This window comes from Idiotropiscis lumnitzeri, chromosome 5 (genome assembly GCF_059441095.1).
Source record: "Idiotropiscis lumnitzeri isolate Australia: NSW breed Sydney's pygmy pipehorse chromosome 5, RoL_Ilum_1.0, whole genome shotgun sequence".
In the NCBI taxonomy this organism is placed as follows: domain Eukaryota; kingdom Metazoa; phylum Chordata; class Actinopteri; order Syngnathiformes; family Syngnathidae; genus Idiotropiscis; species Idiotropiscis lumnitzeri.
In genome coordinates, this window is record NC_142395.1 from 7,519,871 (window position 1) to 7,535,564 (window position 15,694).

Sequence of the window (15,694 nt, forward strand, 5' to 3'; positions counted from 1 at the left end):
CTCAAACGTCCAGTCGTTAAGGTGATCACCACGAGCCCTCATCACTAGCCACACACATGTAAAATGCAGCATGCTTGTTTGCAAGTGTGTGAGATGCAAGCTAACAAGTCGCTTGCAGCCCTGATAGTTGTCATTGAGATGCCTCCAGGAAAATCTGTTTGAAAAAGCAAAATTCGCTCTCAAAGCACACAGAGTGAGTATGTCCTCTCTTAGTGTTTTCGTAGCACCTAAATTTGGAAATTTGTATCTCAAGAAAAAAATGACAATATTGTATAAATGTTTATATGAGTAGGTGAATTCAAAAGTAAATTATAACTTCATAAAACAAGGAAAACATTTTCCATTTCCGACCACATGTATATATTTGGAAGCAAAATATATACAATGAGGGCGGCACAGTTAACGACTTGTTTGCACGTCCGGCTCACAGTTCAGAGGTCGTGGGTTCGGCCTTCCTGTGGCATTTGCATGTTCTCCCCGTGCCTGCGTGGGTTTCCTCCGGGTACTCCGCTTTCCTCCCACATTCCAAAAACATGCATGGCAGGTTGATTGGACACTCTAAATATCGCCTAGGTTTGAGTGTGAGCGCAAATGATTGTCCGTCTATGTGTGCCCTGTGATTGGCTGGCAACCAGTTCAGGGTGTCCTCCATCTACTGCCCGAAGATAGCTGGGTTGGGCTCCATCACCCCCGCGACCCCCGTGAGGAGAAGCAGTACAGATAATGAATGGATGAATGGATCTATATATATATACAATGAATTACTTGAGGTGATCTCGTTGGCTGCAAACTATAATTCAAACGTAGTCCTCCAGACCTACATGGTGGCATTTTGCCGCTAAAATTTGAGATATTTTTATTTAATCACACATGTGTGACCACAAAATCAGTTATTTTCTTGTTTTTTAATTCTTGAATATGTTTTGTTGCTGACTAACCTCTACTCCACACTCCAGCCTGTTTGTCAGTAAGAAGTAAAAATGAGTGGAAATATGAAGATTTACAGTGTATGGCCCCAGGTTTTAAAGTTAAGGGACACTGCGTTACTCATAAAAAAAAAAAGTTTCCGTAGTTTGGAGCCCTGGTACACTTTTAGGAAAATGTAAAATAAGCTCACATTATAACACTGGAATAATTTGATTACAGTTGAAATGACTTACCTTAATTTTTTGTCAGCTCGTTGGGAGACATACAGGAGATTTGAAAACTTATCAGTTCATTCCAGTAATATCATTCTTTATATTTGTCTTTCTTGTTGAGTCGACGCTTCAGCAGGTACACAAACACAGCACTATTTACAAGAAACTGAAGGAAGCCGATGGAGAAAATGCCATAATTCACATAGAGAAAACCACCCATGGTTGGTCCAACTGTACGCAGTAGAGACTGAACGGATGCACACAGTCCCAACATTGTGCCTGGACAAGGAAGTACAAGAGGTATCACTTAATAACCTTAAAGAAAGAATACTTTTTTGTGTGTAGTTTGCGTATTAGGTGCATCCAAATAATTTGCACTAAATTAGTTTCTCATGATGTGATTCAAATGAAGTATTGTACTCTGTATGTTGCGCCTGCGAAAAATGCTCCACTAAAACTTTTGACTTACCTGTGTCAGAGGAAGGTACACTCTTGGTGAGCAAACTGTTTGTGATTGCATTGAACATGCTGAGAGAAAACATCATGGGGACCACCGTCAGGCAGAGCTGGAACACATTCTGCATGTACGCCTGCAGGAAGAACGTACTTCAGAGGCTTATTCTCATTGTGTGTGACCGCGTCAGTCGAATGTTGACAAAAGGGATGCATTTCAAATAGAGATCAGGACAGCCTTTTGTAGACCATTTTGACATAGCACATCATGTGATGTGCATATTTTTTTTCTCGATGTGTGATTACAGTGTGTACCTGAGCCAAGCCCACAAACGCAAACGTTCCGATGGACAGAAGTAGCAGTGAACTCTCAGAGTATCTTTCTGTAAGTCGCCCGATAACTCCTCCCTGAACCACCTGAACAAATGTTTGCAATTTAATGACATCATTGTATAGTCAATGCGATAAAATATTAACTTTAATGACTCACCATCTGGGTTATCCCAAAATATGCCATTAGATATCCATTTTGCTCAGGTGTCAACTTGAAAAATTCCAATGCAATTACAGAAAACATCACTTGGAAAATGCCTTGACAAAAACAACAGCAAATTGCCACTGAGATGTTCTTTTGTTCATAAATACACTGACATTTTTTGCTAGAAATGAAAAATCTCTCACATGATGGTAAACCTGAAACTATCTTCATAACGAAGGTTGGTGTCACGCCTGGAAACTTCATGAGTCTTGTGATCTGGCCCACACTGAATATGGACTTGCTTTTGATCTCAGCTGCAGTGGATTCAAAACATATCGATTCACATGAGACACTTATAACTGACAGCAATGACAACAATATCCATGATTGATGACACACAATCATTTTATAAATTCATCTACACTTTCCTTCAAAAGTATTGGAAATGTAAGGCCAATCCTATTCAAAATCCAAAATAAAACAACAAAGGAGTTCATCAGGGGAAACTTGAAAAATTATTAAGTATAGATATTGTTCCTGCATTTAACATGTTTTCATACACAGAATGAGAATAAAGATCTCTGTCTTTTTCAAGTACAAAGTACCCCAATTACAAAACTGACCTCAGTGAAACACACAAACCTGTTTTCTAATCAACTAATCAACATTTAAGTTTGATCATTGTACAATTTCCTTTCAAAAAATATATATGTTTGGGAAAATCAAGTGTGTCTTACAATCTGTTTTGCCTGTTGGACTTTGAACTTTCGTCGTTTGAGGGATAAAGCTTAATACCAACAGCAAACTGAATGTGCTCCCTGCGACACCACTGTACGCAGCAACTCTCTCCCTGGGAAATACAAAATAAACTTAGCGTTAGCTAAACAACTTAACAAACTTGCACATGTTTATTTTCGCAGTCATAAGGCGCACTTAAAAGTCCCAAATCTTCCCCTAAACTAACACAGCGCCTTGTAAGGCGACTGCGCTCATTATATGGACAAAGTATCACTCGCGACCATCAACCCTTTTACTCATTGGGCTGTTCGGAGTGCATGTTAGCACATCCTGCTGGACAAAGTGTGAGTCATCTATGCTTCAAAGTGACCATGACTATACATTATGTGACTATGGTGTTTGGGTGATGGTGTGGGAGAAAGCTGGACAAAAGGGCAGCTGTCCACAATGTTGTAGTCTGTCTTATCATTTATGTTATTGCAAGCAAGAAACGTCCCAGGTTTAGACAACAGACAAAAAGCCCAAAGCACAACAGCACATCTCTTTAGACAGCCATGCAAATCTCTCTAAACAGCCATGTGATTGGCTGAGTCTGAGTGGCTCCCAGAAGGCATTGCTCTTATGGCTCCCAAGAAGCCATTGCTATATCATTTTGTGTTATTTTTATTTCTTTTTGGTATATTGATGGCATGAGAGATACATGTTTTGTGTTAATCTTATTTCTTTGTTTCATTGTTTGCTTGTATGCTGAGTTTTTTTTTTTTTTTTTTTGAAACCGTGACTCTAAGGAGTGTGGTGACCAGTGAAGTCCCTCCCCTGCCGTAGTCTTTTAGACTATTGTCATGATACCTATTATTGGTTAGAGTCATTGTTAATGATAGTGGTTTTCAATGGTATCATGGCAACTGTCTTTGAAATGTGGCAATTGCTTATGTTATTGAGGTGCGCCCAGTTTGTGCTTCAAAGACAGAAATAGCACCCTCAACAGGTGTTGCGCCCTTTGAGGCAGCGCGTCCTATGATTGCGAAAATACGGTAGTCACTTCCTATGTTTGTTTGCTTGAATAATGAGATGCTCCATTAGTGGTCGGATGATTTGTTTTGTTTTTTTATAATCCATTCATTCATGATGAAGAGACACATATTGAATCATACAAATACATAGAAATGTAGTAGTTCCCAGTTTGTTAACAGTTCTTGTGGTGAGTGGGAAAAAAAGCTAATGCAGTACAAATAAGTGACAGTGTGACACTCACCCATAGCTTTTGACAAGATGGCCACCTAAAGTGGAGCCCGCTATCATTCCAATGCCAAAACACAGACCTAGTTTTGAAAGTGCATCGGCGCGTTTTTTGGGTTCTGAAAGGTCTGCTACAACCATCTGACAAACTGCAGGCAAAAAGTGGTCAACGATGGAAATTGGAGGTTCACTCAAAGCGCTTTGTATGAAAAGACGGATCATGTTACTACAGTATGTTATGTAATAGAAGTGGCATAAGCACAGTGGTGGTTGAGATTTGAAATACAAAGAGTCGCTCACCTGGCAGGACATGCATGACAACTGTGGGGAGTTTGTGGACAAAAAGCATGGCAGGAGAGTCTGCGATAGCCAGTAGAATGAAGAAAATAATATTTGCAGTGCACGCCAAAGACAGTGCTGCTCGGGCCCCGATAACATCTGCAAATCTACCAAACGATAAAGGAAGCACAACAACACGTTTAGCTTGCTCACGACAAAGAGTCTTGAAACATGCAAATGATGCTTGATTGTACGTACCTTCCAAACAAAGGACCACCAAACAGCTGGATGACACCAACCATGGTTTGTAAATAACCAATCCACAAAGTGTCAAAGCCCAGTTTCCTTGCCAAATACTGTTAGAAGCACACAACATACCTTTTCAAACTTTAACATGGCAACTGTCTAACAAATGTTAATGATTATTTGAGTTAATGCAGGCAGTGTTCAGTTTTTTCAACTCTATATTGATCATGATTGTAAACGTACACTTGATGTGTGTTATTCCGCCTTTTCAAAAGAACAAGTCCACTTGAGATAGCCACACTGCTCTAGAACAAATGACAGAGCTACATCTTTAAAGCGCAACAACATGAGAGCAAAAGTATTCCATCACTTTGTGGGCATGATCGCATCAAGATGTTGTTGATCAAAAAGAACAAATATACATAAACGGGTTGTTCTCAGAAATGGGGGTCTACAACAATTAGCTTCGTTAGGCGTTAGATAAGATAAAGATAAAGATGTCCTTTATTAGTCCCACAATGGGGAAATTTGAAGTGTTAGCACAACAAAATTAGCTCCCTACTCTTCATGTCGCGGTTGGCTTTGGCCGCTCAAGCAGTCGCGTTCATGCCCAACACCGCTTGCAGCCGCCAGCTTCGGCTTGAGAGTGAGAGGACGTCGACTTCAGATAAAGACCTCATCGAACCCCGTAGGTGGTCTTCGCATCGTGGAGCACCAAGGGCTTTTAGTCGGGGCTGCTTCGGTAGCGTCAATGTTCAAAGAAGGAGTGTGAGCTTCCAGCAAACATCTGTGTACTTCAGCTCACTTCCACATTTCCTCATTCTCAATTAAATCTAAGTCAGAATCAGCCACGGAGAGGTTAATCATTTTGATATGTTGACCTGGTCATAGGTAGGGATGTCCACATGAATCTTGGTGCCAATTGATCACCGTTTTTGGATGATATAAGCAATGAAAGTGCAAGGATTTCCAACGGTGAGTTTGTAATCGGTCCCTTTTGTGACTCTTGTAGGACGATGGAGAGAGCGGATGGGGGGCGTAGCCATATTCCACATTAAAAGTAGACTTTTTTAAATCGCCAGTTATTTCCTAATTTCTCCAAAATTAATAGATAAATAAGAAAATGATAATTGATTTCAGTTTCCTGAGATATAAACTGATCTTCTTTGTGAAAATTGGGCCATCTTGGTTGGAGAGATACTTTTTGCTCATCCAAGTGTCCAGCTTTATTGGAAGCGACCGTACAAATGAAACAAATGGATTAATCGTTTCAAACTGCATTTTACGTACGCGTGTGTGTGCGCGTGCGTGCGTGTGAGTCTGCTGCATGATTTGAAAACACGAAGTACAGTTGCATACATTTCGTATTTTGCTAAGTGAACAGCTGATCAGTTGATGGTGTCCACCGTGATCCCCGAAAGCAATGACCATCCATGACAGCCATTGTTTCCGTTTGCTCACCATTCAAGGGTAATTTTCTACGTACATTGTGGTGTCTTAAGTTAAGTTTGCAGTGTAAGGTGAATTGTGGTTTAGAGGCAATGAAATATGCACAATAGACACTTCCGGAGTAGCGTCCACTTTACTGCAATCACGGAAAACTCAGACCCTCGCCGAACCAGAAAGAATCACTTACTGGCGTTATGGAGAACTGTACGAACATCCATGTTATGTCCAAAGCGGCGATTAGGTAAACGATGTAAATAGTTCTTTTCTTCTTCAAATGAGTCGCGATGTTAGCTTTAAAGCTAATCGAAGCAGTTTCGTCGCTAGTTTCAACTCTTGTCGTCATGTTGCCTAAAGCACCAAAAACCAAAGAATGTTATCGTATAATTATTCCCCAGGTAGGTCGCTGGATCAAACTCAACCTCGGAGCAGAGGTGAGGTCGTTCGGTCGTCTGTTCAGAACGACCACCACCGTAAAAATGTGATGTATAATAGCTGGACTTTGGAACGGAAAGCAGGTAGTAATAACTGGCTACCCAGCATCTCAGAACATTTCTGTCAAGACGCATTCAATTGCTTCTCTATAGAGCGTACATTTGTGTGACCCTTCCTATGATTTGAGATGTCGATTTGTTTGGGAAACGTTCAAACGCTGTTTCAGTAGTAGAATTAAAACATAATTGTCCAGTTGTTATGATCAATTGCTTATCGGTTTTATGGTGTTACGTTAGTGGTCAGTATCGTTATGTAATGACAGGTCAAACGACTAGTAATAACACTTAACAGAAATACACTGTAAAAACACGACAAATATTATTCATATTACAACATCTTCAAATTATACATATTTTGAAATGCTTTTGAACTGTTGTATTGCCGTTCAATTTTTTAACCCAAACTCTCCACTCTACTTTTATTTTTGAAGTTGAAGTACCGCCATATCCCGGAAGTGTCTTCCCATCGCAGTTTCTAATGTGCTCCTTGTATGTGGTTTTGATGAGCAGGTAGAGTCTTCGGTGCATATTTTCGGCTACTTTGTCGTGTCGTGGCATGTAGATAAATAGAGAGCTCTCAGTTGCGATGCAGATCCTCACGCCTCGCGTTTACTGGGCTCAGCGGCACGGAGAGATTTATCTCCGAGTGGAACTGAGCGATACCAAGGTAAAATCGTCCCATCGGCTGAGCAACATTTAGCCTTAACTTGGCCACACTATATACATACAGAACACATACATATTGTGTACATATTTATTTTCTTTCTTACTCGCTTTCTCTGGATTACAGCACAGTAGGTATCGTGCTGATTGTCCTAACATGGATCACGATGAAACCGCAAAGCTCCCGTTCTTGAGGAGGGCTCCCGGTTTTCTACACGCTTCTTAAATAACAAATTTGCTCAAATTATCTATAATTATACGCTATTACTAATTATTAACGGCATACAACTATTTGAAGTCATTCTTCGTGTTAACGATTGCTTACAAGAATTATTTAACAAGGTACTACAATAATCAGAATCAGAAATCCCTTTATTGTCATTGTACTCAAGTGTGCAAGGAGATTAGAGAGCTCCCCTCTCCAGTGCAATCCAACAATAATTCAGATAAATATATAAATTAGATAAATAAGAGAATAGTTAGTGCAATGGAAAATAATACTGAATAGGATATATAAAAACACATCACGTTGCTGTTCTGCAAGGTAGGGGTGGGCGTGCGTGTGCGTGTGTGTGTGTGTGCGTGTGAGAGAGTTTAGAATGGAGATGGCTCTTGGAAAGAAACTGTTTCTCAGTCTATTGGTCCTTGATTACACCTGTAGCGCCTGCCAGAGGGCATCAGGTCGAACAGGTGTGAGTTTGGGTGGGTATTGTCTTTGACGATATTGAGAGCCCTGCTGAGGCACCGGGGGGTGTAGATGTCCGACAGTGAGGGGAGAGGGCAGCCAATAATCCTTTGCGCTGTTTTGACCGTCCTCTGGAGCCTCACTCTGTCCGCCTCAGTGCAGCCGCTGTACCAGGTGGAGACACAGTACGTCAGCAGGCTCTCGATGGACGAGTGGTAGAAGGCCAGCAGCAGCTTCTTGTCCAGATTGAATTTCCTGAGGACTCTCAGGAAGTGCAGACGCTGGTGGACCTTCTTTACCACTGCTGTGGTGTTGTGACTCCAAGAAAGGTCATCGGAGATCTGTACTCCCAGGAACTTGAACGTGTGGACCCTCTCCACACACACGCCTTCGATGCAGAGGGGGGGCGGCACCGTCTTGTTCCTCCTGAAGTCGATGACGATCTCCTTTGTTTTTGCAATGTTGAGTTGCAGTCTGTTGTCCTCGCACCAAGCCGTCAGTCTCTGGACCTCCTCTCTGTAGGCTGTCTCGTCACCTTCCGAGATCAGACCGACCACTGTCGTGTCGTCAGCAAACTTGACGATGGTGTTATTACCTTGGGCCGGGCTGCAGTCGCAGGTGTAGAGGGCGTATAGGAGAGGGCTCAGCACGCATCCTTGAGGGGAACCGGTGCTCAGCATGCGGGTGGAGGACGTGTAGGGGCCGAGCAACACAGTCTGGGGTCTGTTGGTCAGAAAGTCCTTAATCCAGATGCGTGTGAGGGCAGGGAGGCCGAGAATGTCCAGTTTGGCGACGAGGATGTCTGGGATGATCGTGTTGAATGCCGAGCTGTAGTCCACAAAGAGCATCCTTGCATAGCTCTGCTGTTGTTCCAGGTGGCCCAGCACAACATGCAGAGCAGTGTCGATGGCGTCCTCAGTGGATCTGTTAGCCCGGTATGCAAACTGGTAGGGGTCCAGAGTGGGAGGAAGGCAGTCCCTAAATAGCTACACGTAATTTCTATAATCTCTTCAAATGTGTTTCCATTTTCAAATGATCAATTGTACAACATTCCCATGATATGAGAATGTCCCATCGCGAGTGAGCTATTTTTAGAACAGGCTCGCAATGTGGCAATGCTTTTATGTTGCTTGAAACCTACAGCGTCCTACCAGATTGCTGTGAAGTTATCCCCAATAATGCCTTATGGGGGCATATTTAATGTGTGATATCCTCGAATGTATTGACCAACTGTCATTGACAGAGAAGTTAACGTCTTCTTGTTTTAATAGTAAACCATTATTTTATGTATTTGCTTCATGCCGCTATCATTTATGTATATATATTATGTCTATCTATCAGATGCTTTTTTTTTTTGCAGTAAACAACCCGTTCCTCACAAACACTCATGACACTCAACACTCATTGTACAGCATCCGCTTAACCAATGGCCAATAAAAGATGCATGACTTAATGGAAGTGCTGGCTTATGTTCAGGTACTCCAGTGAAACCCTGAAACTGGATGACCGTGTTCCAAATGTTATTTGTTAAACCTCAATAAAATGACTATAAATACCCAATAAGATCCTTTAACATTGTCAATGGCGCAAGTCTTTAATGATGTAGTTTTTGTAGGGGTGAAATTGAGATGAAATTGTCTTGAGTTTTCATCGTAGTTAATTTTACTGCATGTCTTTCAGAATCTTGAAATCAACCTGCAAGACAACACAATTCAGTTCAGAGGTTTGTATGTACATTTTTGCTAATGCCTTCACGCTATCCAAAGAAGCAAAATGCGGTGCGTCTACTGTCCAGTTAAAGTATGTTCATCTACAGTACTTACTTATTATTCAGTGTAGTTGAGACTAATTGCTGCAAAAACATTTTTCAAATATTCTGTAATACAATTTTATGTTCTTTTACAGCACAAGGCCATGGAGCTAAAGGAGATAATGAATACAAGTTTAGTTTGGAATTTTTGGAAACGATCAGACCTGAGGTAGTATATTGTCTTATTCATTTCATTCTTCGCTTACAACTCATTGTCCTTCTCTAGCTCTGTCTTTCTGCTTTTCCACTTGCCAATCCAGCTGCTCCAATCTATCCAGTCAATCCACAACATGATGTTTTAGGGAACCCTTACGTTCAAATATTGAAAGGAATTTGTGGAATTACGCATTTCTTTCTATTCAATTGAGTTTGTAGAGCCATTGCCCTCTCATCAGGTGTTATTATTTTTATATGGGATGCACTTCCTCCCCGCTGTTGTGTAACCCGCAGGTCAAAGCTCTATTTTGCCAGAAGGCGAGCAGCAGTAATGCAGTGATCACAGTGTTCCCATCAGCATTAACTTCTAATAAGAATTCATATCAAGTTGTAGGGATGTAAGACCACTGATATCATTACAAGTACTCAACTGTTGAGTACTCACAGTTACTGATACTAAGTAACTGATACCACTGGTAATTTGGATACTTATAAATTAAACCAATGATACTGAGAAATTAAACAAATGGCAGACAATTGAAAAGAAAAACACCCGTTTATTTCTGGCAAAAGGCAGGACAAGTCACATTACAATAGTGAATTTAAGTTCAAAATAAAACACAACTCAATCTGATAAAGGATTCATCTGTAGTAAATTAATGAAAGTGCAAAATAAAACTGACACCTCCTTGAGTTTAACTTTTTGTTCAAAATATATTGAATTGTTAAAAAATACAGCTTCAACTGAAAACTGTTAAGCAAGTCACTATGAAGTTCGAAAATATGTTTGGGTGAGACAGCTGAAAAATCAGCATATTGAATATTGATTTTTTTTTTTTTTAACCAACCATCCTAAGAAATAATGCATAATCTGTCAAATGAATGATGTTACGAAATATAGGTACAAACAAGCACAAAAAATAGACACCACTATGTGTAACAGGGCTGATGGTTATGGGAAAAATAATAATTGTGATTTGTGATCATTTAGATTTAAATCATGATTACTCAAACAATTATTCATGGCTTTCTATGGAGTATTTATTCAACTACTAAAACTCAGCTACTCAAAGCTGTCATCATAACCTCATGCCGATTGATTCCTGCACATTCAACTCTTGATTCTTACGATACAACTTGTTTTTTTTGTGTAGTGCATTTCACAACAGCTGTAACAAAGCGCTGAACGCGCTATTGATTTTGTACAAAATTACCTTGTTAATCCATCCATCCATAAAATTTAAGCCTCTTGTGTTTTCATTCTGCTACAGACACAACTTTGATGATTTGCATCTTTGCACATATTGAAGCCTTGAAAAAAAACACCTAACATAGTCCGTGATGACCGCATTTGATGTCTCACTCACATATCTTGTGTTTGTATGTTGCTCCATTACTGTGTGCCTTTCAGATTGAGCATAAATCAACACAGCGTCAGGTCGACATCAAAATCAAAAAGCAGGAAGAACGCTGGTGGGACCGTCTGACGCTGCAGGAGAAGAAGCCGCTGTTTCTGGCTCCTGACTTCAACCGCTGGCTGGATGAGTCTGATGCTGAGATGGAGCTTCAGGCGAAGGTATCAAACTAACAGCTGGGATGCTTTTCAACATCCAATAACCCTCCGTCTGAAAATCACTCACTTTCTTGAACAAAATCCTTTTACTCTTCAGTTATGCAAATATTGTTCTTGACATGTGTACAGTTGTTTCTGTATTCACCACCACATATAAACCAACATTTCTAGCAGAATAAAAGTTCTAACAACTGGAATCTATGTTGATGTTTTGTATTAATAAGTTCTGCCTGAATTTTTGTGTTAATGTGTAACGCTTAATGCTTTGTTTTATTTTAGGAGGAGGAAAAGATTAACAAGATAAGTGTGGAGTCAAGAGTTCGTAATGATCGTGAGTCCTTATAAAATTCTCACCTGCATACAAATCAAAAACTATCACAGACACTACATGTCAACATCACATTGTTTTTATTTCATTCCTCTGCTACAGCCTACCTGGCCTTGAAGAAAGGCTACTTGTTTATGTACAATCTGGTGCAGTTCCTTGGATTCTCCTGGATCTTTGTCAACTTGACCGTTCGACTCTTCATTCTTGGCCAAGGTTTGTAAGCTTGCGTCAGGCGTGTGTCATGGCCCTCCATGCTGCAGATGAACTTCCTCTCCCAACCCACTGCTACCATTTTATTACATTCTGCATGTAGTACTGAAGTACCTTATGCACTGGGGGGCTGTGGCGAAAGGATTTGTTGGAGGGGCACATTTAACCCATTTTACATCACTTTGCCGCAACACAAAACCAGTCCCACAAGCAAGCCCCTTAATAGATGTTTTTTTTTTATTTCATTTTATTTTTTTATTATTTACATTTTGTTGCTCAAATGTGAATTCATTTCCACTGATTTTTGTCTAGAGTTCAAAACAAAAAGAAAAAGAATGTTACATCGGATTTATGTGCCGTAAAGACCAATCACAATGAGGCAGACCACGCATAAGACGTTGAGGTGTGGAAAGCTGAAGTTGGGAGCTAACAGAGTAGCCAGAGGACTTGGAAGATGCTTTTTTTTTTTCAGAGAAAGGACACAGATGCAGGAAAGACGTTTGATGAAGATCCCGAGAGTGAGCTACAAACATAGTGTGAGACAAACCCTGAATAGACAATTTTGTGCATTTACAAGCAGTGGACAATTAGGCTTGGGGTGTTTGGGGAAAAACATTAACGTTAAAATTTTAATGAATGTTTACTTGACATGAATTGCCTTAAAAAAATGGAAACCACACATATAAGATGCGTAGCTAATATGCTGTCTTAGTCAAGTTGTCGATTAAATGATAGACTGTACTGAATGCGATAACATTCCAATAATGCAATTATTAATTGATAACTACAGTGTCTTCATCTTTAACTGCAGACAAAAAGCAATGACAGGAGGACAACATTTTAGCAACATTTGATGTTGATTGACACACCAAATACTTGACCTACCCCACTGCCCTAAAATAAATAAATGAACAGCCAGTGGGCAAACATGCAGCTCTGCATGTGTCCTACAGTTAGAAAAAGTCCTTCCTTCGGCTACTTTAAATCTGCTGTGTTCAAGCTTCAGTTCATAGTGATATTGTTCTTCCATTGCACTTGAATCCACCACCAATTTGATGTTTTTTATGTGTAATTTTCCATCTTTCCGGGCAAAAAACCCCCAAAACAATTCAGTTCTGTTACTCTTAACTTTAAAAAATGTCAGAAAGCAGAAGCCTGTTTGGTGAGCATCAAATCGAACAGTAATAATGCCTGTGTTCTCGTGACAGGCTTTTCAACTTGAAACCCAGACACGATTTTGGGCTGGATTTTAATTGCAAGCCTAATTAGCATGAGAGTGTTGTGCATGTTGATTAACATGAAACAAACAAACAAGGTCGAGGCAACACTGAACGACTGTGTTTTCACAGATGGTTCCATTTGAATAGAACCAAATCATGAGGACAATTTGTTTTGCAAATGCCAGCGATTATCGATTACGATTATGGTCACTGTGTCAGGCAATGCGCCATAACAAAGCGTTTCTCCTCTCTTCTTATCTCTCCACAGATTCATTTTATGATACCTTCCACACTGCAGCTGACGTGATGTACTTTTGCCAGATGATGGCCGTTCTGGAGGTGATTAACCCCCTTTTAGGGCTAGTCAAGACGGGCTTTTTTCCTGCCATGATACAGGTAATTTTCCTTTACCTGTTCCTATACCGCAAGTCTTACTCACTCATTGTATGTTCTTATACATTCACTGATTAACATGTCCTGTCACAGTTAGCAGGGAGGAATGTCATTTTATTTGTCATCTTTGGCTGCTTGGAAGAGATGCAGAACAAGCCTGTTGTCTTCTTTGTGTTCTACCTGTGGAGCACCATTGAAATCTTCAGGTAAGCGATCAACACCTACACACTTATAAGCTGCTGCTGCTGCTGCTGATGACGATGACGATGATGATGATGCCCTTCTGGTCGGTCGGGCTTCTCATTCTCAGGTACCCGTTCTACATGCTGGCCTGCATTGGCATTGAGTGGAAGCTGTTGACGTGGCTCAGATACAGCCTTTGGATCCCACTGTACCCGCTTGGAGTTGTCGCTGAAGGTTATTGCCTCCTGGTGGCTGTTTTGAGAAAAGGTCAGACAGTGCATGCCATTTGGTGGTGACGGCTTGTCTTTCTGCGGGTTTATGCAGCGGTGGCTGTGATCCAGTCCCTCCCCATCTTTGACGAGACACGTCTGTTCAGCGTCCCCCTGCCTGCACTGCTAGGGCATTACTTCAGCTTTTCATACACTCTGCAGATCTACTTGGTCCTCATGTTCCTGGGTAAGGCAACAACCACCCACTTGCATTCTCACCGGCAAAACTGGCTAAGAAGTGATGTTTTTTTTTCAGAACTTAAAAAAAAAAAGAAAGAAAACATTTTATTTATTTTATGTTGTGATTGTAAGATTTGAGTTAACCAGCATTTCTTTTTGTTTTTCAGGACTCTTCATTAATTTCCGCTATCTATACAAGCAAAGGAGGAGACGATATCGATCAAGAAAAAGGAAAGTTCACTAATGGAGCGGGATGTAACATACTTTGAGCCACAATATGTTTCTTTTTCTTATTGTCATTTCCAATTCATATGGGTTAATATCTTCCGTGTTTGTCTGGATGCATTTCTTTATTTTCTCTTCCCTAAATTGATTTATCAATGGTTCCACCCTTACAGGTGATTGTTTGACTGGTTCAAAAGACTACATGTAGTTATAGCATTATTTACATAATTCAAATGGCTTGTATTTAAAATTGTTTGCCCTATATGGTGTACGTACATTATCAGTTTCCTGCTGTTCTATGTTTGAGACCAAAGCTACACTCCTGTCATCAGGCAAAATGAAACTGACACGTTGAACTAGCCATCATTGGCATAAATTAGTTAATAAGGAGTTCTTATACTGAGATTGGCTGGCAACCAGGCCATGGTGTACCCCACCTTTCGCCCAAAGTCAGCTGCAATATGCTCCATAAAAAATGGATAAACTGATGGATCGCATGTTGAGTTTCTACCTAATGGAATAATGTGTTATGTTGTTGCAAAATGTTGATGCACTTGAATAGTAATGACACTTTCTATGTTTTGGCCTGCTCCTGTTGCTGAGTTAACTGCATCCTCAGCAGCATTTACATATGACAGCTAAATCCAATTGACTGCTGTTGACACTCAAATGTCAAATGTGAGAAATTTGAAAAGTTGTATGCTTCATATACACCAGGGGTCCTCAATCCTGTTCCTCGAGGGACGGTATCCTGCAGGTTTTCCATCTCTCCCTGCTGCACACAGCTGATTCAAATGATCAGATAATCAGCAAGGTCTGCAGAAGCTAGATAACGATCGCTCAGGTGTGTTGCACTAGGGAGAGGTGGAAAACGGGCAGGAACAGGATTGAAGACCCCTGATATACACTCAGTCTTTACTTTTTGTCTATATTTTATTCATATTAAATTAAAATGTTGATTTTTGTTGTTATTTTTATTTTTTACACTGAGTTACATCAGGTGTTTTGGTGGTTGAAAGCTATGTTTCTATTAGCTTTTATTTTATGACAGTGTTTAGGGAAATGAAACTCAAATAAACAAGAAAATATTATATTTAGGAAGGTGATGTGATCTTCATTTCAAATACAATAGACCAGTAGACAAGCGGTTATGTCAGAGGTGCCCAGGTCCGGTCTTCAAGCGCTCTAGAACTGATCAGGATTGTTGTCAAGCTTCGGCAAAGCTTGTTGATGAGCTGATCATTTCTAACAGATGTGCTAGAAGAGGGAAACGTCTAAAACATGCAG

General features: G+C 40.5%; 2 protein-coding genes across 3 annotated transcripts; one reads left to right on the forward strand and one right to left on the reverse strand.

Annotated features, from left to right (window-relative positions):
• Positions 1 to 266: 266 nt before the first annotated feature.
• slc67a1 (solute carrier family 67 member 1) lies at positions 267 to 6,560 on the reverse strand. 2 transcript variants are annotated; one of them, XM_088296523.1, is made up of 10 exons: positions 6,209 to 6,560; positions 4,585 to 4,682; positions 4,348 to 4,493; positions 4,064 to 4,196; positions 2,808 to 2,920; positions 2,274 to 2,384; positions 2,083 to 2,183; positions 1,908 to 2,009; positions 1,609 to 1,729; positions 267 to 1,418 (listed from the first exon to the last, which is right to left on the reverse strand). In XM_088296523.1, exons 1-10 carry the CDS (start codon positions 6,362 to 6,364, stop codon positions 1,231 to 1,233), a joined length of 1,269 nt encoding a protein of 422 aa, XP_088152649.1. In that variant the 5' UTR covers positions 6,365 to 6,560; the 3' UTR covers positions 267 to 1,230. The 2 variants fall into 2 exon arrangements, with proteins under 2 accessions (XP_088152649.1, XP_088152648.1); XM_088296522.1 differs by lacking the exon at positions 6,209 to 6,560 and adding an exon at positions 4,816 to 5,043.
• Positions 6,361 to 15,500, forward strand: LOC148336782 (very-long-chain (3R)-3-hydroxyacyl-CoA dehydratase-like). The gene is made up of 11 exons (XM_088296521.1): positions 6,361 to 7,179; positions 9,541 to 9,583; positions 9,766 to 9,839; positions 11,238 to 11,402; positions 11,679 to 11,730; positions 11,830 to 11,940; positions 13,426 to 13,553; positions 13,644 to 13,756; positions 13,861 to 13,967; positions 14,058 to 14,189; positions 14,350 to 15,500. The coding sequence occupies exons 1-11, from the start codon at positions 7,099 to 7,101 to the stop codon at positions 14,424 to 14,426; spliced, it is 1,083 nt and encodes a 360-aa protein (XP_088152647.1). The 5' UTR covers positions 6,361 to 7,098; the 3' UTR covers positions 14,427 to 15,500.
• The last annotated feature ends 194 nt before the right edge of the window (positions 15,501 to 15,694 follow it).

Excerpts from the sequence above, each read along its gene's own strand:
- slc67a1 (XM_088296523.1), bottom strand. The coding sequence starts at position 6,364 with ATGACGACAAGAGTTGAAACTAGCGACGAAACTGCTTCGATTAGCTTT. Across the intron at positions 4,197-4,347 it reads TGTCATGCATGTCCTGCCAG|TTTGTCAGATGGTTGTAGCA; the intron begins GTGAGCGACTCT and ends TTTTGCCTGCAG. Across the intron at positions 1,419-1,608 it reads TGTACCTTCCTCTGACACAG|GCACAATGTTGGGACTGTGT; the intron begins GTAAGTCAAAAG and ends TTCCTTGTCCAG.
- LOC148336782 (XM_088296521.1), top strand. The coding sequence starts at position 7,099 with ATGCAGATCCTCACGCCTCGCGTTTACTGGGCTCAGCGGCACGGAGAG. Across the intron at positions 11,731-11,829 it reads GTCAAGAGTTCGTAATGATC|CCTACCTGGCCTTGAAGAAA; the intron begins GTGAGTCCTTAT and ends CCTCTGCTACAG. Across the intron at positions 13,757-13,860 it reads AGCACCATTGAAATCTTCAG|GTACCCGTTCTACATGCTGG; the intron begins GTAAGCGATCAA and ends TCTCATTCTCAG.